At 37.6% G+C, this 23,879-nt stretch overlaps 1 protein-coding gene across 2 annotated transcripts in view; it reads right to left on the bottom strand.

Moving 5' to 3' along the window:
• The window catches only part of DLG2 (discs large MAGUK scaffold protein 2), a 1,615,022-nt gene that overhangs the window by 420,021 nt on the left and 1,171,122 nt on the right, over nucleotides 1-23,879 (bottom strand). For both annotated transcript variants that reach the window (XM_016206846.2, XM_087821627.1), the window contains one exon: nucleotides 2,798-2,934. In XM_016206846.2, coding sequence (XP_016062332.2) covers nucleotides 2,798-2,934 — 137 coding nt within the window. The remainder of the gene's footprint in view (nucleotides 1-2,797; nucleotides 2,935-23,879) is intronic.

The raw sequence follows: 23,879 nt of genomic DNA, 5'->3' as shown, positions 1-23,879 counted from the left end.
ATTGTATCTACAATGAATGTCAAGAAAATGGTAAAAAAACAAAACAAAACAAAAAAACCCCAGCATGCCGCCTGGAAAGTTTTCACAGAATTATTTAGATTTCAAGTTCTTATAAAAATTTGAAAATAAAGCTAGAAATTTAAACAGAACCCTAAGAAATCAGCACACAGCTTCTAGAATGGGATTACAACAGCAGCAGTTGAAGAAATACCAGAAGAGTTGTCTAAAACCAAACTCTTATAGAAGAATGATGAGTCCTGGGTCACATCAGTAACTATCAATGGCAGTCATTACTGTATTTCATTTTTTATTTTATTTTTAAATTATTTTTTTAATCCTCACCTGAGGTTAACTTTTCCATTGCTTTTCAGAGAGAGTGGAAGAGTGAGAGAGAGAAATCAATTGGTTGCCTCCCATACACACCCTGACTGGGGTGGGGATCGAGCTTGCAATGGAGGTGTGTGCCCCTGGCAGGAATCGAACCCAGGACCCTGCAGTCTGCTGGCTGATGCTCTAACCACTGAGCAAAACTGGCTAGGATAGCAGTTATTACTTTAGAATGAAACTGTCCTCTTCATTTCAATTTAGCACTATGTAGAAGATGAATATCTCAGTTCATTTCATTCCTAAGTCAACAAACAATAAAGTTTATATCCTTAAAATGAATTTGTTAGGTCTTATAGCCCCCCCAAAATCTTCTGGCTCAAAAGACACAACTTCCTAAGAACGAGCTCTTACACGAAAGGTACAAAAACAACAAAGGAAACAAAAAAATTCAGAAAGTCTGAAGAATAAAAATGATAGTTCTACTATTAATCATAGTGCCTGTATTATATACTTAAAATTTGCTTAGGTTAGATCTTACGTTAAGTGTTGTTAGCACATAAACACACAAATGATAATAATAATAACAATAATATTATTAGTAGTAGTAATGATAAAGATGGGAGAAAACTTTGGGAGATGATGGATATATTTATGCCTTAATGGTGGTGATGGTTTCACGGGTGCAACTTCGACTAAAATACTTAATACTACATTTTCTCCTGCCAGAGTTGCTTTCTGAGTACTGGCTAGTGCGTGGGAAATTGCAGGTGCTCAATATATTACTTGTTAAATAAAGGAATTAATAAATGACTGAGTGATAACTAAAGGAAGGAAAGAACTGGCTGACAAATTCTAGGAAACAAATGTAAAGACTATGCTTAGTGGTTACAAGCCAGATTGCCTGGATTTGAAACCCAGTTTTGCTGTTAACTATATGACCATGCCAAGCTAGTCTGTCTCTCTATATCTGTTTCCTTTTGTTTATATAAAATAGGCCATTGTGAGAAATATATGTTACATTATAGGAAAGTACTTTTAAAAGTATATGGAAAAGAGTTAAAGGCAAAATATCAAGTATGTTATAAAGGTCTTGTCTAAATAATTCAATAAAAAAGTCATTGACAACTATGAAATTAGAGTGAAACTAAAGAAAAGCTGTCTAGAAGAGGGAAGTGGGCACAATGAACTTTGAGGTTCAGCCCACAAAACTTGCAAGTGTCCTAGAAATTACTATTCTGCAAAGACTGTATAGGTGGATCCTTCCCAAACACCTCTCATGAAAGTGTTGGAGGTAATGCATCCTTGCAGACATACAGAGGCTCTATTTTCTAAGGGTAGATATAGACTAAATATATTTATCTTACTTGAGAGCTATCTTCTATTAACTTTCAGTATTGGTTATTATCCTATAGATTTGATATAAAAGAGTAAATGGAGATGAAGCAGTTTTATTAAATTAAACCCCAAATGTTTTACTGCTTATAACTGTCTTATGTTACCTTGGTTTAGCATATAACCCATGGCTTAGAGAGGGTGGCCATGTGTTGGCATCAATCATTTCCAGGGCTCCTGAAGCATGTGGGCAGCTGGCAAATGTAATAGCTGTAACACTGTCTGAGGAAAGAGGAGGAAGGGGTCTATTTACACATGCGGACTCAGTTCATGAATTCCTGGAAGTCAGGGACAGCATCCACACTGACTGAACAAAGGACCACAGAGGGACATAGAAATGTACACATCAATAAACCAGAGAGTATTGTTCCCTTTGCTATGCAAAGCCCACCTCTCTAGCAGTCTGGCGTTAGCAGCCTCTCTGGTTAATAGGATATGGATTACCTTGGAAAAACAACATATAATCTCTGCACCTTGTGTATCTATAAGCACTGGTGAAAATTTAGATGTCTGTTTTTAAAATCTCGACAAATCAGATACAATTGTATGTGTACTTGGGTGATCTCTTAGCACAAAATCTGCTCTCCCTTCTTTTCTATTTCTGCCCATAGTCATTGCTATGGTGTGAATTGTGTCCCCGCCCCACAAATTCATATGTTGAAGTTTTGACTGCTAATATCACTGTATTTGGAGATAGGGTATTTAGGAGGTAATTAAAGTTATTAATTAAATGAGTTAAGGGTAGAGCTCTAATCCAGTGGGACTGGTGGCCTTGGAAGAAGAGAAAGAGACAGAGAGAGATCTCTCAGCACAAGCACAGAGGAAAGGCCATGTGAGGACACACAGAGAAGAGAGATAGATGTCTGCAAGCCAGGAAGAGAGACCTCACCAGAAACCGAATGGGCCAAAACCTTGATCCACAACTTCCCAGCTTCAAGAACTATGAGAAAATATTTCTGTTGTTTAAGCCACTTAGTCTAGGGTATTTTGTTATGACAGCCTGAACCAACTAAGATTCATACATTGAGAAACAAGAGCTTTATAAATACACACATAGCTTTGCTTGAGTCACACTCACCATTAATAGTCTGTCTCCTACTTGCAACCTCCCATCCTTTTGTGCAGCTCCTCCGTCTATGATTTTAGTTACATAAATGCTGTTGTCTCCAGGAATGTGCTGGTTTCCCACACCTCCTGCAATACTGAAGCCTAAACCTGTGGGGAAGAAACAGAAAAATAAGTCGTTTTTAAATTTTTTTTAAGAACATGCAATTAGCACATTTCAACAGTCTAAAAATTTTCATCCTCAATTATTATAACAGTGATAAATAACAGTAAGGGTTCTACTTTGGTTGATTTGTTCTATAACAATCTGAAGGCTTGTTAATTAATGCCTATGAGGCAAAGCTCTTGAAGTCAATCCCATGTGTCCATTAGTTTTGTTCTACTTCATGACTGTAGCCTTAATTGCTGTTCCCTAGCTAATCAGCTCCTAATGGGTGACTGGCCAAAATAGGGATCAGGCAAAAGTGTGAAAGGATCCTTGGTGATCCAGGCAAAACACAAGTACAGTTTTGCTCACTTCGAGTTTATGGCTCATCTTCTTTGTTGTTGTTTCTCTAGCAGAGAGAACAGAAGCGTTGCCAATTGTTTGGATAGAGACCTAGATACTCTTGACATTTCAAGATGAAAAGTACAACTGTTAGAAAATTCCCCAAATTTTGAGACAAGAGCCACAAAGAAGATACACTGGGTATTTAAGTAATAATTTCAGAGACGATAAAGAAAAGAAGCTAGATGCTTGCATTTCCAGTTTTTTTCGCTGGCCACTTGTCACATTTTCACACTTCTTGGTACTTACTGTTACTAACTAATAGTGAGGCTAGTCACACAAACAAAATAAATTATCTCCATATACGTTCTTAAGAATAAAGAAACAGATAATATTCTTTGACTATTACTTTTATAACATACTATAGGATATCAAATAATTTTAAACATGGCAATTTTCTATTTTGAGAGATAAATTTTACTGTCCTATGGCTTACAAAACTTTTATTTATATAAAGATATGGAATGATAACAGGAATAGCTATTAAAATCATTATGAGGCCATTTTAGAAAAATGAGTTATAGAATCTTTAGAAGTATAAAAAATTCTTTTCAGAATATGATTAAACGTGCATTCAATATAATACTTGTACCATATATTTTTATTGCATTTTAAAATTATAATGACAACAGTCAAATTACTCAGAAAGATAGATATAAATAAAGTGCTTTTGTTAGTAAAAACAAAACAAAAATTCTGTAACTTACTTGGCATAAGACATTTTTTTTTTAACAACACATACCTAGTAACCTAATTAAAAAACTAAAACACAAACATTTTTGGCACTTTATATGAAAATAATGAAAAACACTTTAAAAATACTCCATTTTACTATGCTTATATTGAATAAATATTGAGTAGAACTATATGCTCTTAAGATGGCACAAATGATTAGTTAATGGAGGAATAGTGGCATGGTAAATTATAAAGTAACACCTTTGAAGTCATATTTGAAATAAAATTATTTTTTTGTTATATGAACTATAATAGTTGTCAAAAATAAATAGAAAATGGATTTAAGCTGATAGGGCAATTAAAATTAGTGTTATCTAATTTCCTACTAAAGTGGGTAATTCTTCTTTATTCATGCTTTGACGTCCACAGATCTATAAATGTATTTGTTTGCCTCAGATTAAAAAAATCTGTTTATCAAGCAAATGTTCCAGAATAAATAAAATGCACCCAATTGGCTTTTCCTATGAAATTTAAAAGACAGATCAGCTCATGTTTTCTAACCCTATTACTTTGTATTTATATATGATTATAAGGATATCTAAAAATATATTTACAAAAGTTTCATAGCCACATGATAGGATCAATCCACTGCACTTGTAGCAGTACAGAAGTCATCCCATGCTGTAGAAAGAAAAAGTTCAAACAAATCCAGGGACTCGGATTTACATCTACCATGTCAACAGTAAATGCCACAGACATTCTGGGTTACAGAAGAGCAAAGGAAACAAATCACTACCATAAACAAGATGAAGTCCAACAAAGGGAATAACTATGTAGTTGACAACAGAAGTTAAAGATTGTACCAAGACAATGAAATCACTATAGATACTGTAGACAAAATTATATCACTAAAAAGTAAATAACATTTTTTCTGAAATTAGTTTAAATACTTGTTTTTAACTGATGACTCTGCTCAAGGTAAAACAAAAAATTTATAAAGAGCCAGAGAATGTCTCTGAAGTCACAAAACTAAGAAACTTTCCTGTTTTCTCTTACTTTGATGGAAAATGAATACATTTTAAAAGAATCAACATTTAATCAACACAATCATATTCCAGATATTTAATTCAACATAATTAAATGTGCAGCTTACTTTTACATCCAGGATACAACTTTGTTTATAGGTAGAATATCCATCTGTATTATAAGATTTAATCTGTCTCCATTCATTCATTAATTCATTAATTTACTAACTCACTCATATATCTATTTATTCAACAACACCCCCTGAATACATGCTATGCATTGTTGTTATTTACAGCCAACATAATGTAAAAGAAAGGACTGACCAGGAACATTATGGAAATAATGATCCACGAGTGGGTTCGTATGAGTGAAGGCGGTTGAACCTGGCTGAAGCAATGTTCTAAACTCAGAGGATGCCAGTGCTTTTTGCAGGACTACTCCGTGAAGGCGATGTGGGCTAGGACTACTGAGCATAGGACCAAATCCAAGTGATCAGCTTGGAGGCACTGGACGTTCCTTGCGTCCACGCTGGCAAAGCAGGAGCAGGCTGCCTACAATATAGGAACACTCTCTCCCCTTATTATCTAATATGCCCCTCCTTCGTTCCACTCTGGACACACTCGCAGACTTGATAATTCTAGAACACACCAGACACACTTCCAACTTAGGGCACTCGCTCTAGCTGTTCCCTTTGCCTGGAATACACTTTCTTCAGAGCTTTGTACAAATATCAACTTCCCCAGGAGCCTGAACTTGACCTACTTATTTAACACTGTCCCTTAATCATGCACCCCACTTCCTTATTCTGCTCTACTTTTCATTTTTCCTTAGCATTTATTACCTTGCAACATACTACATAAGCCATGTATGTAGTTTATTTTATTTTTTGTCTGTCTCCTTGGTGAAAATATACACTTCATGATGACAGGGATTTTTGTCTGTTTTATGCTATACAATAGAACAAGGCCACTTATATATGGTAGTACCCCTTATCTGTGGTTTTGCTTTTCATGGTCTAATTACCCATGGTCAACCACTATCTGAAATATCACATTAAAAGTTCCAGAAGTAAACAATTCATAAGTTTTATATTATATGCCATTCATTTATATTATATGCCAGCCTTAAAAATAAAGCTGGTGGGCCAGATAGCTCAGTTGGTTGGAGCATCATCACACACACCAAAAGGCTGCAGGGTCGATTCCCAGTCAGGGCACATGCCTAGGTTCCGGGTTCTAACCCCAGCTGGGGCGCATACAGGAGGGAGCTAATAGATATTTCTTTCTCACATAAATGTTTGTTTTTTTTTCCCCCCTTCCTCTCCCTTTATTTCTCTCTAAAATCAATAAACATATCTTTGGGTGAAGATTAAAAAAAAAATGAAGCTGGTGCCTTTCATGAGTGAAGGACAACTGAAAAATCGAGGGCTATTAGTTGCAGTCAATAACTGTGAAGGTGTTGCCCCGCTTCAGGTGAACCTGGACTGGGCAATAGCACAGCCAGCTTTGCATCTGACTCTTTTACCTCCTCACTGTGTAAAACTCGTGATCTGTAATAAGGGAATAAGTATATCTGTGTCCTATAGTAACTGGCATATAATAGATGCTTGATAAATAAAAGTTCTCTTGTCTCCAGAAGCTCTCAGGTTGTTTTGAAAAACAGACATCTAAACACATTGACATGGTTTAACTGCTTAGGATGAGTTCTCTCATGGTACTAGAGTTATGTGAATCCAGGGGGCGTATGATTTACTCAGAGGGGCAGGAAAAGAACCAACAAGAGTTTAACATTTGAGCTGTGTCTTGAAGGCTAAGGTAGAATTAATAAAAGAAAATGCACCTTTCAAACCAACACATCCCCTGGATTGCAGACTGACTAGATGACGACAGTCAGCTGCCCTGACGTAGGTCACATGATGCTTATAACATCCCAGCCCCACTGGGCTGCAGACTGAGACAGAGATGTCTGACAAACCCTCAAAATACGTATTTATGATGAGATAAGCTAGGAGGTTCCCTAACAGGATAAATACAGTAAAACTCATCAAGATGTGAGTAAGAAACATTGAAAAATAGCAAAAACACTGATTTTGGGGAAGAGGCTAATTTAGAGAATTGGTCATTACTTTGAAAGAAGTATCCATGATTAAGAAATAGCCCTGGATCATTAGGTGATGGTAGAATAATCAATTATAAAATTAACTCCATGAAAAGAGTTGGTAGGTCTCACCCAAAACACTGACCCTAACACTATCTACTTTGAAATGCTTGGCTGTTAAGAATTATACAAAATATGCCTATGGTGTGTGCTAGTAATAAACAAAGCGGACAATGAAAAATATAAGTAAAATCATGGAAGAAAAATCTGAACATTTCAGTACTTTAGCAAGGGAAAAAAAGCATGTGAAATTTAAACACCTAATTCCCCAAGCAATTAAAAAGTGATCTGCTTGACAAACATGTGATGTGCACACAGAATTTCAGGTTTACTTTCATGCCTAAAGCTGGCTTCCCCTTTCTGTATTTCTTGCGTATCCCCATATTGCAATCCCTTGCATTAACACGGGAGGTGTAGGCATAGGGAACGTCTGAGTCTCTTTAAAATCTCTAATTTAACCTCTTTCCACACAAAATCTCTTCCGCACCCTATAAAGAACACGAGGAACGCAGTCCCCCCTTTCCCCTTGCTGCCTGCCCACGCCGAGGAGGAGGTGTCAGTGAGAGGCGGGGAGGGAAGCAGAAGTCTTGGCAACACAGACTGATACTGTGCTGGAGAAGCTCAGAATAAAAACCCAAATGCTTAAAAGAGTCATATGATTACAGTGTACCCACATATTCATTGTGGGTGTAGAGAACTGAGCCCCATGATGTCTTGTAGTCAGTCATTCAGTAACTTGGCTCAACTTCCTTTGATGTGACTCGCCTAGGAGAGCACTTTCGGGGCTTCTCTAAACAATCCCATATTATTAAGCAGACTGCTTCTGGCAGAGTTGATCTAGGACCTGCTAGGTGAGGTGTTTACTGCTTCACGGAAAACATGAGTGGCATTCTGTACATTCTAGCTACATGTTTTTATGAAAGGAAACACAGAATCCAAACTGAACCCCGCTGGCCCCCCTTTTAAAAAACACCCGCCCACACAGGCAACTTAACTTCTGAATGTACATGCATTTTGGTTCAGAACAAAAATACAACAAAAATACTTTAGCAGTGGGTGTGGTCTACACAGATAACAGACTATTTCACATCTCTTCCCCTTTAGAAAGAAAACTTTGCTTAAATAAATACCAGAAATGCACTTTTCTATTTCATTTGAGACACTAATCCATCTCATTGGGCACTGTAGGTATAGACAATTAAAAACTAAAGCTTTATTTTCACATTTTTCGGATTCTTCCTGGGTTCAAAAGACAAAGTTTGGGGTTGAAAAAAGTGGTTCTGTTTAAAATTCCCAAGGCACTGGCTGAGTATGCTCAATCCTGCTTAAAAAAATCTCACAGATTACTCTACTAATTTACGACAGTCAATGTTCCTATTTTTTTCTGTGTACCTCATAATACACTCACACATTTTAGCACATCACTTTAATTCCTATTTTATTGTGAAAAGTACTCATGCCTAAACTTATCTTTTCTGCTTTCCCTTTGTTCAAAGGAATAAACATCAGTCCTTTTTTCTAAACTTAAATCTTCCCCCCACTCATCATTCCTTTTCCCCCTCTAGACTATTCCATCTCTTACTCAATGCTTTTCTTCTCTTCTAGTTTTGTCTTATCGGGAAAATTAAACTCACCACAGCCTCCTAATTGTTAAGAGCAGAAGCCTTTAAACACTGTACAGTTACTCACTCTGTCCCCTTACACACACATCCTTCTCAGTCTCACCCATCGTGTTCCCTACCCCACAGTCTACTCACACGGCATCTGTGATGGCTTCAGTTGTGTCCCGTCAAAGGTATGCTGAAGTCGTAAGCCCTGGGACAGTGAATGGGGCCTTACTTGGAAACAGGGCCTTTGCAGATGTAATCTATTTAAGATGAAGTTCTACTGGATTAGTGTGGGTCCTAATCCAATGATTGGTGACCTTGTTTGAAGAGGAAATCTAGACCCAGGCATTCAGGGGGAATGCATGTGATGACAGAGGCAGAGGCTGGGGTGGTGCATGTGCAAGTCAATGAACACCTAAGATTGCCAGAAACCGCCAAAATCTAAGAGAGAAACATGGAACAAACTCTCCTTCAGCACTTTCCAAAAAGAATCAATCCTGCTGAGCTGTATTTTAGACTCTCCGGCTCCAGAACCATAGTGAATAAACCTCTCTTGTGTTAAGCCACCCTGTTTGTGGTCATTTGTTATGGCAGCATCGGGAAACTCATGCAGCATCTAATTCTTACGGTCTGAGTGGTTACACGTGTATCTAGCTCGCCCTTCCTTTCTAATGGAAATCACATTGATACAGAATTTTCCTTTAAAAGCCTTAAACATTTCTGATGGGCTGTTGGCTCTTTCTCCATTTCACACAACTCTACTGTTTACTTTTGTATTCCTAGGTTCATAACATTATATTGCCCGGCTCCTTCTCTTATTCTTTCTTTCTTCGTTTTATTTATTTTCACTTCATTGCTCTAAAACAGTGGTTCTCAGAGTGGGGTCCTCACCTCAGGAGCATTAACATCATGTGGGAGCTTGTTAGAAATGCGAAGTCTGGAGCCCACGCCAGGTAATCCTGAATCTGAAACTCTGGTGATGCACACTGAATTTGATGAACACTTCGCTAGAATAATAGTTATTCCTCAAGGCACACTCCATAGCACTCTACTCTCTCCATAATTTCTTTGTTGTAGGTAAGCCATTTCCATAGCTTCAATTACCACTGCTGTGCAGATAAGTGCCCAAACTTTTGTACCTCCAGCACTCTCTTGGGCTTGATTTGTCACCTGAAACTCACAGGCTTGAAAAAAAGCACTCATGACCCCCCTTCAAAACTGGCTTTTACTCCTGTCTTCTCTGTTTTCCAATTAGGTTAATATTTCAGAGTAAACTGGAAGCTCTGAGGTTGGCATCACCGAATCCCAGGGTTCATTATGATACTTGGCAGAGAGTTGCCAGACACTATTTATTGTAATGTGGTATAATATGGCAGTCATCGTGTTTTATCAGAAGCCTCAGTGTATATTTTTAAATATAATTATATCATTCCTCTCCCCTGCTGCTTCACTAATCAAGTGCTTATCCGATCATGCCTGCTTTATTGTAAAAGGCTTATGATTTGTATTGCCCAATTTCAGTTTTTCCCTCCCTGACTCTCCAACCCATTCTGCAAGTGTTTTCCAGGTTATTTTTCCCTAAAGTTCTTCATTCATTATGTTGCTCTATTACTTCAAATTGACTGTTTACTTGCTAGAGAAACTCTACACATCCTCCTGCCACTATGCCTCACTCCTCTGCTGCTATGCTCCCCCAGGCAAGCTGATCCTGCTGTGGTGTTTTTCATGTTGTTCTGCCTGTTCCCTGCATCTGAAATGCATTCCCCACTTTAATTTTCAAGACCACTTGAGTCTTTGCCAACTCTAACCTACTATGGTAGTTCATTTCTAAGTTGAATTCCAGTAGAACCAATGATCTGTATCAGCCTTTTCACTTCTATTTAAATAGAATGAGTTAACTCATTCAACAAACACTTACTGAGGACTAATCCTGTGCCAAGCACTGGCATAAACCTTGCAATTATATCAGTGAATTAGAGATGTATGGTTCTTATCTAGTGAAGGGTAAGACAAAGAGGCAATAAAAACCCAGTGTGGTAAGTTGATAAGAGATGAGCAGGGGCTATGGGAGCACATAGGTGGGCTATCTAGCTTAAGTGGGGGAGGGGTGTCATAGAAGACTAACTATAGGTCCTGATGTCCAACCAGAGACCTGGAAGGTGCAAGTGAGCCAGGAAAAAGATGTGGGCAGAGAACATCCCTGCAGAGGAAAGTATGCATTCAAAGACCCAGAGTTGAGAGATGACATGGCTTATTTGAGAAACTGAAAGTAATTCAGATGAAAGCAACAAGTAATCTTAGGCAGAATACAGGCTTCAGGACAGGAATCATATATTTTGCACTCACCAATTTATACTTATTCCCTGATAGTGTGCTTAATAAATATTTTGAGATACATTAATAAATGGAGACAGGAGGACAGTTTCTCCTGAGTTAGGAGGAAAGGAGAAAGGGATGCTGTAGATAAAGGTTAAGAATATAGGTTTCACCTAGCAGGGAGTGGCTCAGGGGTTGAGAATCGACCTAAGATCCAGGAGATCGAGGTTCGATTCCTGGTCAGGGCACATGCCCGGGCTGCGGGCTCGATCCCCAGTCGAGGGCATGCAGGAGGCAGCTGATCAATGACTCTCTCATCATTGATGTTTCTATCTCTCTCTCCCTCTCCCTTCTTCTCTCCGAATTCAATAAAGATATATTTAAAAAAAAAGAATATAGGTTTAACGGCAGGGCATTAAAGGAGTTTTCATCTTTGATTTACTCTAACAAGAAAGTGTGGTCATTGACCAAGAAGGAGTAAAATGACTATTTTACTCAAAGTAGTGAGCTCAGAGATTTGAGTAAGTACCGAAGTTTTAAAATAGCTATTAAGGGAAATGGAAGAGATAGTCAATTGAAGAAATGCAGACAAGTTGCAAGGAATGGTTGATTGTCTAGTTAAGGTTTAGTGGCTAATACTGTTTTAGTAATTTATTTTTCCTTCAGCAATTCTTAGCAGTCTGGGTATAAGCACAGAAAATGTAAGCAGTTAGGTTAAATCAGTTTACAAATTAATCTTTTATGTGTATTTATCTTCTCTCATCAACTAAATTATATGATCCTAGAAAGTAGGGGTTGCATAAAATAGACCATGTGGAGTACAGTGCTGGCATATAATAATTGTTCAATAAATATTTTCAGAATGAATTAATGATTGATGTGTTCAAAGGCCAAATAATCACATGGCATAGGTATACTTTTAAATGTCAAGCATTTCACATTAATAGAGATGTGTATACTTTAGCTCACTGCTTTAGAAGGAACAACAATGCTTTTATTTATGTTCCTCAGGAGTGTTATGAACCAAGTAGATACTCCAAAAGTAATTCTTTAAATTAATTACTGAATTAAATAAAGATCACTGAATCCTGTTCCCATAAGCATGCTTTAATGAACTGTGCAAGAAAGGGCTCAGGCTGGTAAAATAATGTGGCAACTTACTTTATTCATTCATTAAAAAACTTTCAGCTCCAGGCTAAATTAGTTTTCTAGGGCTGTTGGAACACAGCACCACAACTGGGTGACTTAAACAACAGAAATTTATTGTCTGAAAATTCTGGAGGCTAAAAGTCCAGGTCAAGACACCGGTTCCTTCTGAGGGCTGTGGAGGAAAATCTATCTGTGTCAGGCCTCTCAACACGCTTCTGGTGGTTTGCTGGCAATCTTTGGCATTCCTCTGTTTATAGATGCATTACCCCAACTCTGCCTTCGTCTCCACATGATATTCTCCCTGAGTATGTGTCTCTCTGTGTCCAACTTTCCATTTTTTTTTTTTTTTTTTTTTTTTTTAAATAAGACTACCAGTCTTATTAGATTAGGGTCCATATTAATGACCTCATCTTAAGTTGATCATCAGCAAAAACCCTATTTTCATAAGGTCACATTCACAGGTACTGGGAGTTAAGACTTCAAAATCTTTTGGGGGGACACAATTTAACTCATGACACTAGTACTGGGAAAGATAAATATGAATAAGACATGGTTCCTGCTCTCAAGTAGCTCATAGAGCAGGGTGGAAGGAATGACAAGTAAACCATGTATGAGCCAGTGCTCTGGAAGAAAGGCATAGGGTCAGGTCAGGGAAAACTTGGAGACAGTGACAGCTGAACTGAGCTCTGCTGAATGGCAGCAAGGAATTCTAAGCAGATGGAGGGAGAAGCCTGCAGAAAGGTACAGACAGCCTTGATCCTTGTGGTCAAAGGAGCAAATGGGGTTAGGAGGAGATATGAAGAACTGAAGTTGGAAAAAGAAAGGCTCATGAAGGCCCAGAGCTGCTGTGTTGAGTTTGCACCTTATATTAGTGGCAACAGGAAATCTTTGACGTATTTTAAGCAGGGAAATGACAAGATCAGATTTGGTGTTTCTCAGTTTACCTCATTAGTGCTTGCTGTTGCCTAAAACACATTAAATCATATTCTGTGTGGTTGGTAGGATGTTCAAATTTTTTATGATAAAGTATTTTTCTTCCTTCCCATATTTTTCCTTTTTCTTCACTATATTCAGTTACCACTCATTAAAATTCACTCAAGGAAACTTCCCTTCAATCCTATGTTCATGATTTAGTTTGAGATATTAGCTTTTCCGGGTCCCTCCCCTCCCCCATTACTTGTTTGTTGCAGTCTATGCATAAAACCTAACTTCAAAATATAAAGTAGAACATGAGCAGGCGTTTGTGATCTGCCAAAGAGTTAACCCCAAATTCATGCATTCATTTTCTAAGCACATTGTAATTCGCCAAGATTTCAAATGGGCCTTTTCAGCAGATGTTTGGCTTTCCTACTTCATCTGACCATCCTAAGGGGCATCTTTGTAAAACAGCTAATTATAAAATCTGGATTCAGCTTGGGCCCTGAGAAAGAATGAGAGTTATGTAATTGAGACAAGTACCTGTCTCTGCAAGGACATTTTTCTCACTATGGAACAATGAAGGACTTACTATGGCTCAGATTTACTAAGTGGCTAACTAGTATTTCCAGTATTTATTGTATGATTTCAGACATGCTAAAGAAAATGTTTGAAACCACTGAGCAAGAGAGACTCTGTTAATGGATTATGTATGACAAGTGTTAATGTCTTCAATTATACAACTATGCAATGCACAAGATGATGACTACAGATAATGCTGTAAAATATATAGGACAGTTGTTAAGAGTAAATCCTAAGAGTTTTCATCACAATAGGAAAATTTTGTTTTTTTTTTAAAAATTGTATTTATATAAGATATGAATGCTAACTAAACTTATTGTGGTAATCATGTCACAATATATGTAAGTCAAACCATTATACTCTATACCTTAGACTTATACAGTGATGTATGTCAGTTATATCTCAATAAAACTTGAAAAAAAGGCATGCCATATTTTACATGATAAATAATAACTGGGCTTTTGGAACAAGTCACTTACTCTCAATAGGTCTTTTTGCTAAGATGTAAGATGGATATAATAATACATGCTATGACCACTGTGTGGTGTATGAGAAAGATTAATTGTACAAACCGTGGTTCTATAATTTAAAAGCTTTGACTTTGTAACAAGTTATTTAGCTTCTTTCAGCATCAGTTTTATCAGGGGGATACTAGTTACCTCATAATATCACAGTGATAATTAATTATGATAATATATGAAAAGGAACCACACAGCATAAATACTAGTATTCACAGAATATCCATTCCCTTTGCCTTCCCTCTCAAGATTATAATGAGAGCGAAATGTGATTTTTTTTATAAACTGTAAATCACTTATTTATAAATTTAGGTATTATTAATGTATAAAGTATGATAAAACAGTAGAATGTAAAATGAGTTATCAGGCTCACAACTATGAGATCACTGTCACATCATCTTATATTTTATTTCCCAAATTCTCTTGAAATACTCATTCGTCAGTCATTACAACTGGGTTTTTCCCATGGAAGAAAATGAGACTAATTACAGATCTGGGTTCTAATCCCTTACTCTTATGTCACCTTCTTAGTGAATCCTCCCCAGTTATTCTACACATTGTGTAAGTTGTGAGTTCTTTCTCTTGCTAAGAGTCTCTATCATGTTTACACATGTACATAACATGAAACTTAATGAACACTGTCTATACATTTGGAACTGTGCTGCGATGGGGGGCGCAATTCCAAATGTACAGACACTATGAAGATCTCAGTGATTGACACAAGTTGCTCCTATCTTTTGGATATACAGGTTCAGTAATTTTGGGATGTGGGTCTATTTCAGACAGCTGTGAGGATTTGGTTTAATCGCTATTCTGGAACATTCCTCACTTTCTGAAGGACCATGAAATACTTTTTATAAGTATATTGGACAAGATTAGAGAAACAGCTACACAATAATACCCGTGACAAAATGGGTAATGTGATAAGAGCTTTAGTATTTTAAGATAAATGAAAGAGAAAAAACAAAGTTTGACAAGTGAAGTCAGGTGAATTCATACCATCCCGTGAAAAAGATTAGAAATTAACCGAGTGAGAGTATTTAGAGGGGTTCCGGGCAGGAAATATACCGTATGCAAAGGTGCCAAGGTGAGAAAAAGAGAAAACGGCACTTTGGGGAAACAAGTATGTCAATTCAGCATTGCAGAGAATTATAAACTAAGAGGAACCATGACATCTAACCAATGGATTTTAAAGAGAGGCATGGAAAACATGTAAATAAGCACAGCCTTCTCAAATATTATATTATCTGAATAATGCATTAATTTGATGAAGCAGAGTCTTCTCTCCTACAAGTTCACAGAAGATTATAAACAACTCAAGGAAATACAGAGCAAGAATGAACTCATAGGGGATTTTAAAGCTACATTATCTATAAATTAAACTGGTCACAATTAGAAAGAGGTTCTTTATTACACTTTTTAAGTGAAAATCCATTTATTTTTTCCTTTTCTAATTATCACTCTGAGGTCATGGAGTTGGAAAATGTCTTATATATCATGCATATATAATCAAAGAGCAGCAAACTCATGCATATCTTTAGTTTCATTTATCCAACTAGCTATTTTAGAATAATGTCAATGGAATAACTACCATGGCCCCTGGTGGTTTATTACTTCACATTAAGATCATGTTTTTATACAAGAAGGAAACCTTTCAAATTGTCCCTTTAGGTACTGAGGAAAGGATCACATTCACTCAGTGGTGCTTACCACTTGAAAGAAGAAAACGGATAATACAGGTAACAATAACTAAAATTTATTTAGTGTTTACTATGTGCCAGGTTCTGGTCTAAGCACTTTAGCACTTTACATATTATCTTTCAGTCCTTTAAAAATGTCATTCCATCAGCCTCTGACCTCTATTGTTTCTGAAGAGAAGTCAGTAATACTATCATAGTTCTATATGTAATATGTTTTGCTTGTTTGTTTGCTTTTACTATTTCATCTTTGGTTTTCTGCAGTATCTGTGTCCTTGTGTTCTGTTTTTGTTATAGTAGCCTATTTTGTTTGTATTTGTACAGTTTGAAGTTTACTGAACTCCTTGGATCTCTGTGTTGATGTTTTTGATTAAATTTGGAAAACTTTTAGTCAATATTCTTCCTTTTCCTACTCATTTTCTCCCTCCTCTCCTTACAAGACTCCAGTTACCCACATGTTAAACTGCTGAATATTGTCTTACAGGTCACTGAGTCTGTGTTCATTCTTTCCAGTGTTTTTTTTCTTTGTTTTAGTTATGTTTAAATCCATAAGTTGATCATCATCATCATCATAATAACAGTAATAATTAAAATGATAATAATGTAACTAATTAGTCACCTTTGAGGATGATGGGGAACCAATTCATTATCTTGTGAACTGTGCAAACAAAAACTTCGTAAATAATAGGAAAGAATCAATCACTTATCCTGCTTTTTCTATATGAATCTTTTAACTGTGATAGATGAGGGAAAGTGCTCCGTAATAAAATAATTTCAGATAATAAATAAACATAAATTGATATAATTACAATATTACCATTTTCATCTCTAATAAAATAATATATTTAAGATTTTAACATTAAGAGCTGCTAACATTAAAAAAGAGTGAAACTTAGTATTATTTGATTCCTTATTTAAAAAAGCATACTATTACTTATAATTGCCAAAGGGATCACCTGATTATATCCCTGAATCCAGCTGCCAATTTGTGGGAAATGCAAAGGAGAGACAGACCTACTGAACATGAGTACATCAGAGATGTGGGCTGGAAAACCCAACAAGTCAAATGGCTTTGGTTCTTCAGCAGATAAAGTACAAGGAAAATAAAGGGATGGAATGGGATTCTACGGAGATGAAGAGAAGCTTATAAGACATATTAAGCTAAAAAAATGGACAAGACTAAAATAGAGTGTCTGGGATGCATACAACAAACAAGTGGGTGATAAAAACAAACCAATGTAAGGATGTGCTGACTATAAAGCCAGGTATAGTTACTTTGGAAGGTGGGAAGGAGCTGAATCCCAATGGGGTGCACAGAAAGGCCTCTGGAGGCTGCCAAAGTTCTAGTCTTGTTCCAAGTGGTGGTTACAGAATGTTTGCCTTCAGTAATCATGTAGAAATAATTCAGCAAGCTAGACATTTATTTTGTATGGTTTTCTGTATCTGTGTTTTATTTTATACTATGATGATGCATACTCAATGTATTGTTCACTGGTCTCTCTGTGTGTATGTATGTATAGGGATCATATACAAGTTATGAAAGAAAAGGAAAAAAAGTCTTTTAAAAGCTGACTTTAGATTGAACTGGTTGTTTTAGAAGAACATAAAATTTCCTGCTAAGTCAATAATAGATTTTTTATTAGAAAAAATTGTTGGGTGGACCTTTCTTTATTTTTATTGTTGACACTATTACAGATATCCCTATATTCTCCCCCTTTGCCTTCTCCCACCCAGCCCCCCATTCCCTCTGGCCATCACCACACTGTTGTCTGTGTCCATGGGTTATGCATATTTAATTGTGTCAAAATAGGCCTCAAGAATGAGCTGTAGTACTTGAGAATGGATGAAACAAAACGAGAACTACATTTCTCTATAAAATAGAAGATCAGGAATTTTGGAATGTTTTCCTGGTAGGTATAGAGAGAAAAGATATAAGGAAATTTTTTTTTTTTGAGAGGTGGAGTGTTGTGGCTTGAATTGTGTCCCCCAAGAAGATGTTTAAGTCCTAACCCCAGTATCAGAGACCTTATGTGGAAATAGAGACTTTGCAGATGCTTGGGTTAAGATGGGGTCACCAGAGTGGGCCCTGATGCAAAATAACTATGTCTCTTTAAAAAGGAGAAATTTGAACACAGAAACAGACATATGCAGAGAGAGAACATCGTGTGAAGATGAAGGTGGGGATTGGGGTGATATATCTATAAGCCATGGAATGCCAAAGATGCCAGCAAACCACTGGGAGCATGGAGAGAGGCAGGAATAAGTTCTCTCCACAGTACTCAGAAGGAATCAATCCTACTAACTTCTTGGTCTTAAATGTCCAGCTTCCAGAACCATGAGACAATACATTTCTGTTGCTTAAGTCCCCCAGCATGTGGGACTTTGTTACAGCAGCCCTGGTAAACTAATATGAGGAGAGAGCAGGCTGTGGCAAAATAATGACAAATTCTGGGTTAAGGGGAAAGACACCAGATAGAAATTCCCTGTGGTGAGATGGCTGAAGACCTTTAAGGCTAGAGGTAGCCAGGAGACAGTCTTCTGAAATGCTGAGAAGGGTGCTGGACTTCCCACAGGATGCAGGCTGAGGACCTGGACCCTTATTGAGAGATTAAAGAAAAGGATGGTTCCAGAAGGCAGAGAGTCTGTGACATTAAGGTTATAAATCGAGGTACATATGGAGAATTGCATGTGTTCGGGTATTACAGTATTTATGCTTACTAATATATTATGAGGAACAATTGCATTTATACAGATAAGGAGTGTGTATTACTGAAGAAATACATATGTACATATACTGTATATTAGAGAAACACATGATAAACATATTTTTATTTGTATAGTTGTTTGTATATAAATATGTATATAGAGAGGACATGAATATACATATGTCCCAGTGTGAAAAAGAAAAAAAAGTCCTCTTCAGTCAGAGGCTTCTATCTCTCCCAGCAGGAAATAAAACCAGCTGAAAGGCAACTAAGAAGATGAAATCACTGTCAAGGACAGGCACACAAGGAAAGTAGTTTTATTTTTAATGTTTTGAAGTCACAAGAGTTATTTCTGTTAACGGTACTGCTTGGCTATTTTTCTTTTTTCATTTTCAGTGTTTGTCTTTCATGCCTTGTGGGCAAGGACATTTGGATTGCTACCTGCACAGCCCCTCTGCAATAATGCCTCCCGTTTCTACTCCCTCTGGGCAGCTTCTCTGCATATAAAGACCATAAATTAGAACTATTACCATTAAATGATTGTGTGGGCAGCTCAGTTTGTTACATTTTCACAGCCTTAATGTACTAGAGCCAATTACAGGGGCATTTAGAGGGTGACTTCTCACTATGGATACTAGCAAGTGTCCCTCATGTCAAGATACGTGGGCCTCTCTACTTTCTTCCTAAATCAGTAGGGCCTGGGGCAGCTTGGTGTCCTGAATCAGCAAACCGATATTGAGAATCAGTTGACAAACAGAAAGAGGGATCATAGGAGGTGAGTATTTAATTCTAGAACACAAATAGTAAGAGCTGCCATTTGTGGAATGGCTACTATGTGCCAGCCCCTTTACGGCTACTATTAGCTCACTTAAACTGGAAAACCACACTTGACGTTAGTATTGTTATTCTCAATTTACAGAAAAAGGTGCCGAGACTGAGAGGATTTCTGTGTTTATAGATATCTACTAATCAGAACCATGTACAGAAACTGAACCTCATCTGACCTCCAAGCCTGTTCTTTCTCCAGTTCGCTGTGCTGACAAAGCAAAAGTGATCACACTCCGCTATGAGACATAGTCTTTCTCTCCAAGACTTCACGTTTCAAACCAGCCTTGCCCAAAGAGCGACCCCTGCTCGTGCTGCTGCAGGTCTGAAGTTTGCACCGGCCTGGTCCTTAAGCTACCGGGAGGACAGTTTTCTCTGAGTCTGTCAGCAGCAACTGCCTAGGAAATGAGTCCGCGAGTGCACCTGCAGGTGCAGTTCCAGGGACAGAAACCATTGCTGCCCAGGACATGTGGTAACATCAACTTGGGGGAATAGATTAAATACTTAGATAACATTTTTGTATCTATCAACATGTAATTTCACCTCCTCTTCATTGTTCTTTGCTTTAAACAGTGTATTCAAGCACTTCTTACTGAGCATGTCAGGGAAGCGGTGACCTTCAACACAGGCAAAATTTCCAGTGAAATATACTTTCAAGTTTCACTACTATCACACCCAGGGAGGCTCTTCTGTCAGATTGCAGATATTTGAAAGAAACGGCAGTACTCACAAGCGAAGCTTGTTAAAAATGTCCAGGGCATCGTTTCCTCTGATCCCAAACTACCAACAGCAAGCAAGTGACCAATATGGCTAGCACATCTTGAGCAACAGAATTAAGTCCCTGTTTATGAAAGATTTGCAGGGAGAACCACAACATCATAAAACACACCCAAACTCAACAACGCTTAATCTTTTGGACCGTAACTCCTGCAAAATGTGCTGGGTGAGCAGAACCACAGGAAGGATTGTTGTACACAAAAGCCTTTGAAAAATCACAGGGCTCTCTGCGACAGAAAAAAGCCCCACTGGGCCAGGCAAATAAAAGGACTCAGCCGCTAGCGGGAGAGGGAAAGCCCATTCTTCACTCTCCTTTCCTCCAAGGGAAACAGAAATATAAGTGAAGCAGACATCGCTGCGCATTACCTTCTGATTTCTGGGCAAAAGCAGCAGCATCTTTTTAATACTAAAATGATGGTCCTTGTTGAAATAATATTTTAGCAAATGAAAAACTAGAATAACAGGTTGAAGAGAAAACGACATCAGAAAGATGTTTTTGGGGAGGGGTGGGGAGTGGGAAGGAGGCTTCCTGACGCGTTTAAGAAACACATCTGGGAGTTAAAGATAGTTTATTGGACAAGATGTTTTCATAGGTGGTTACCAAAATATTCATGCAAGTCCCCAAGGAGCAATAATGAATAATTCTCCTGTTGCTTTTGGTTGGGCCAACCCAACCTGGGGAAACCTGATAATGTGGAAGCAAATGCTGTTAATGAAAGAGGCAGCCTCTTTATAAATGATGTTGTTTTGAGAATTAAAGGAGCTAAGAGATTCTCTCTGTCTTTCCTTAAACTACTATGAATGTAATCTGCAGATGTCCATGGTTGTTAAGGGGTAAAAAACAAGATTCAGTGAGTTAATTCATCACTAATAAAATTGTCAAGAGCCTGCAATAAACTAAGTATAATGCTGCAAAATACTGAACCTTTAAGAAAAAGGATGACTTCCTAAATTTAGCACTCAATTGGCTACTTCCTGAGTGTTTTCCTAAAGGATATTCACTGTTAACACTTTCTGGGCTACCATATTCAGAGGTCCCCCAAATCATTATGCTATTATTTGGTAATAACAGTAATGACGACAAAAAGCAAGCAACCATTGCTTCATTTAATCCTCACAAGCCAGTAAATAAGGTAGAGTCTTTTTATAAAAGAAAACTGAGCCCTAGAGACATTTAAAGACTTCACATAACTTGGCATGCCCATAAGTAAAAAAGCCAGGATTTGAACCCAGGCCTGACTCTGACCTGTGCTTTCTTCTATGTGACAGTGCAAGTGTTTCTACAAAGGGAATAATTCCAGGGTTTTTAAATCACAAGAAAGGTCTGTATTTCCAACTCTCAAATGCTAAAAATGAATCAAACTCTCTAAACTGCAGGTAAAAATTTTAGAAATTTCACATCTAACTAAAGATCCTTATTCGTCTGTAGTTCATATGAGGGGCAACAGAAAAGATAAAGCCCTTCCAGCTTAGCAGCATCACAAACAAGTAAGTAAAGACTATTTCAGCTCCTTGTCATTTGCATGGCCTTTTAGTGGTAGGTTGCTTAGTGGGTCGGTCGGTGGTTGAAAATTAAGCTTTTAAGAGTACACTCTCATTTTGACCGCAAGTTTCAAAGGAAAGAGAGGGAGGAGAGAGTTGGGTTAGAGAAGAGAGAAAAACAAAACAAAACAAAAAATAATTTGTTTCTATTTATTAAACTTGAAAGGATTTACAGGAGAAATTGAAATGAGAGCCTGGTTTAAAGGGTGAGCTAAGCGAATATATAAAGGTAAGCTGGCATGAAGAGGCCTAGAGAGAGTAAACCAATTACAGAGAGAGGGAAATGGTAAGACCACCAAGGAAGGGGTGTTCCGAGGTATAAGAAATGAGTCCTGCTGACAATGATCATGTGGCTTATATTAAGACACAACAAAGTCGAGCGGAGCCAAGGCTTTTACCTCCTGGGACTCTCAGGTCTTCTGACTGATGCTCACCTGTGCAACCTGCCTTGTGCACCTTTCCCCCAACTCACTATGTTCTGGTCAGTGCTCTGTTCTTTATCTACAGAAACTCTTTTCCACATCAAGGCTTTCCATCTGCTAGTCTTTCTGCCTGGAGTGTTCATTTCTTATGCTTCATAAGGAAACTATGTACTTAAGGACACCTTATACTTAATGACTCAGTTTAATGATCAGTTCTTGAAAAGACCTTCTCTGACCTCCCTGTTAATTTCTATCATTGGGCACATTTCTTATCCTTCACAGCACTTCATAATTTGTTTCCATGTGTGGATGCACAAGTATGCATTTGTTTCCTTGTACATTAGTTTGCTTTCTGTCTTCCCCAAAGAAATAACTACTGTGAGAACAGTGATGATGTCTTTTCCACTCACCAAGGTCAGTTGTGGGGTCTTGGGTAAGTTAACTTAAACTTTCTGAGATGTAGTTTCTTGAATTATAAAACTGGGCAATAATAGTATCTACCTTATAGGATTGTTTGGGAGGAAAAAAAATTAACATACAATAGAATCAAATACAACTCTTTCTAGTGTTTTGGAAAAACAATTTCAGAAATACCCCCATATTCAGAATTAAATACAAAATCAAGTTTACACACAACTTGAAAAGGGGATGATGCCAAATTGGTTTCACCAGTCTTAAGGGTGTTTCCCTTCAACCTAGTTTAGATAGATGAACTCTCTCTGGGTTGACTCAGAGCTCTTGACATATGACTTCTGGATTGTGAGGGTAAAAACATCTGGATAGGTGTCTTCACCTGGAAATGTAAAGTGAGAGATTGTATCTAGAGTTGTTCCATCTGGGAACTGAGTGAAGATTGGGTGCTGAATTAGGAAGGAGAAGAAATTTCTTGGACAACAGGGAAAAGTGCATATATGCAATGGACTAGATATGGGTCCAGCGGTTAGGTTTCCTAGTTAAAGGGACTATATTCAAGGGGACTGCCTACATCTAAACAGAGGGGTGGACCACTGATTGCCCAGGGCTGAGGAAGGGAGTTAAATGTGGCCACGTAGAGGAAGTACTGCTTCCATCCAAAGGACCACAGTTTTCAGTGGATCAAAAGAAGAGATCTAAGTTACCCATAAAAGCCCCAGGAAGGAGAAAGCACCAGATTACACATGTGCCATCCTAAGGGTATTGAAACCAGATGACAATTATTTCACACCATAAAACTGTTCTTTTCCTATGATTGCCTGCTCTGTTCAAGGAAGGTGAAGAAAGACCCAGAAAAAAATCAAAGATGCTTATCAAAGAGGCAAATAATAGCAGATATTTTGATCTGAGGCAAGATGGAGCTGAGGATGGGGAAACATTTTAAATTATACAAGAGTTTAGAGTTTTCTTTTCATTTAACTACATTAAAGTTCTGGGGTTGTTAGGTTGGAATAGGGATTAAATTATTATAAGGGCATGCCTGAGATTCTATTAAAGGCAGGGGTGAATTTTTCCTGAGAGTGGTTAATGAGAGGGCAGAGGGAGAAAAATAAAGTTGGTTTATGTTTTCACCTTACTAAATCCAGTTCATTCAACAAGCTCGATATGAATGGATACAAAATACTGCACACAGCATTGCAGCTTAATGAACAGCAAAGCTCT

Source organism: Miniopterus natalensis, chromosome 11, assembly GCF_054644295.1.
Source record: "Miniopterus natalensis isolate mMinNat1 chromosome 11, mMinNat1.hap1, whole genome shotgun sequence".
NCBI lineage: Eukaryota > Metazoa > Chordata > Mammalia > Chiroptera > Miniopteridae > Miniopterus > Miniopterus natalensis.
This window is presented reverse-complemented; position numbering and strand designations above follow the sequence as displayed.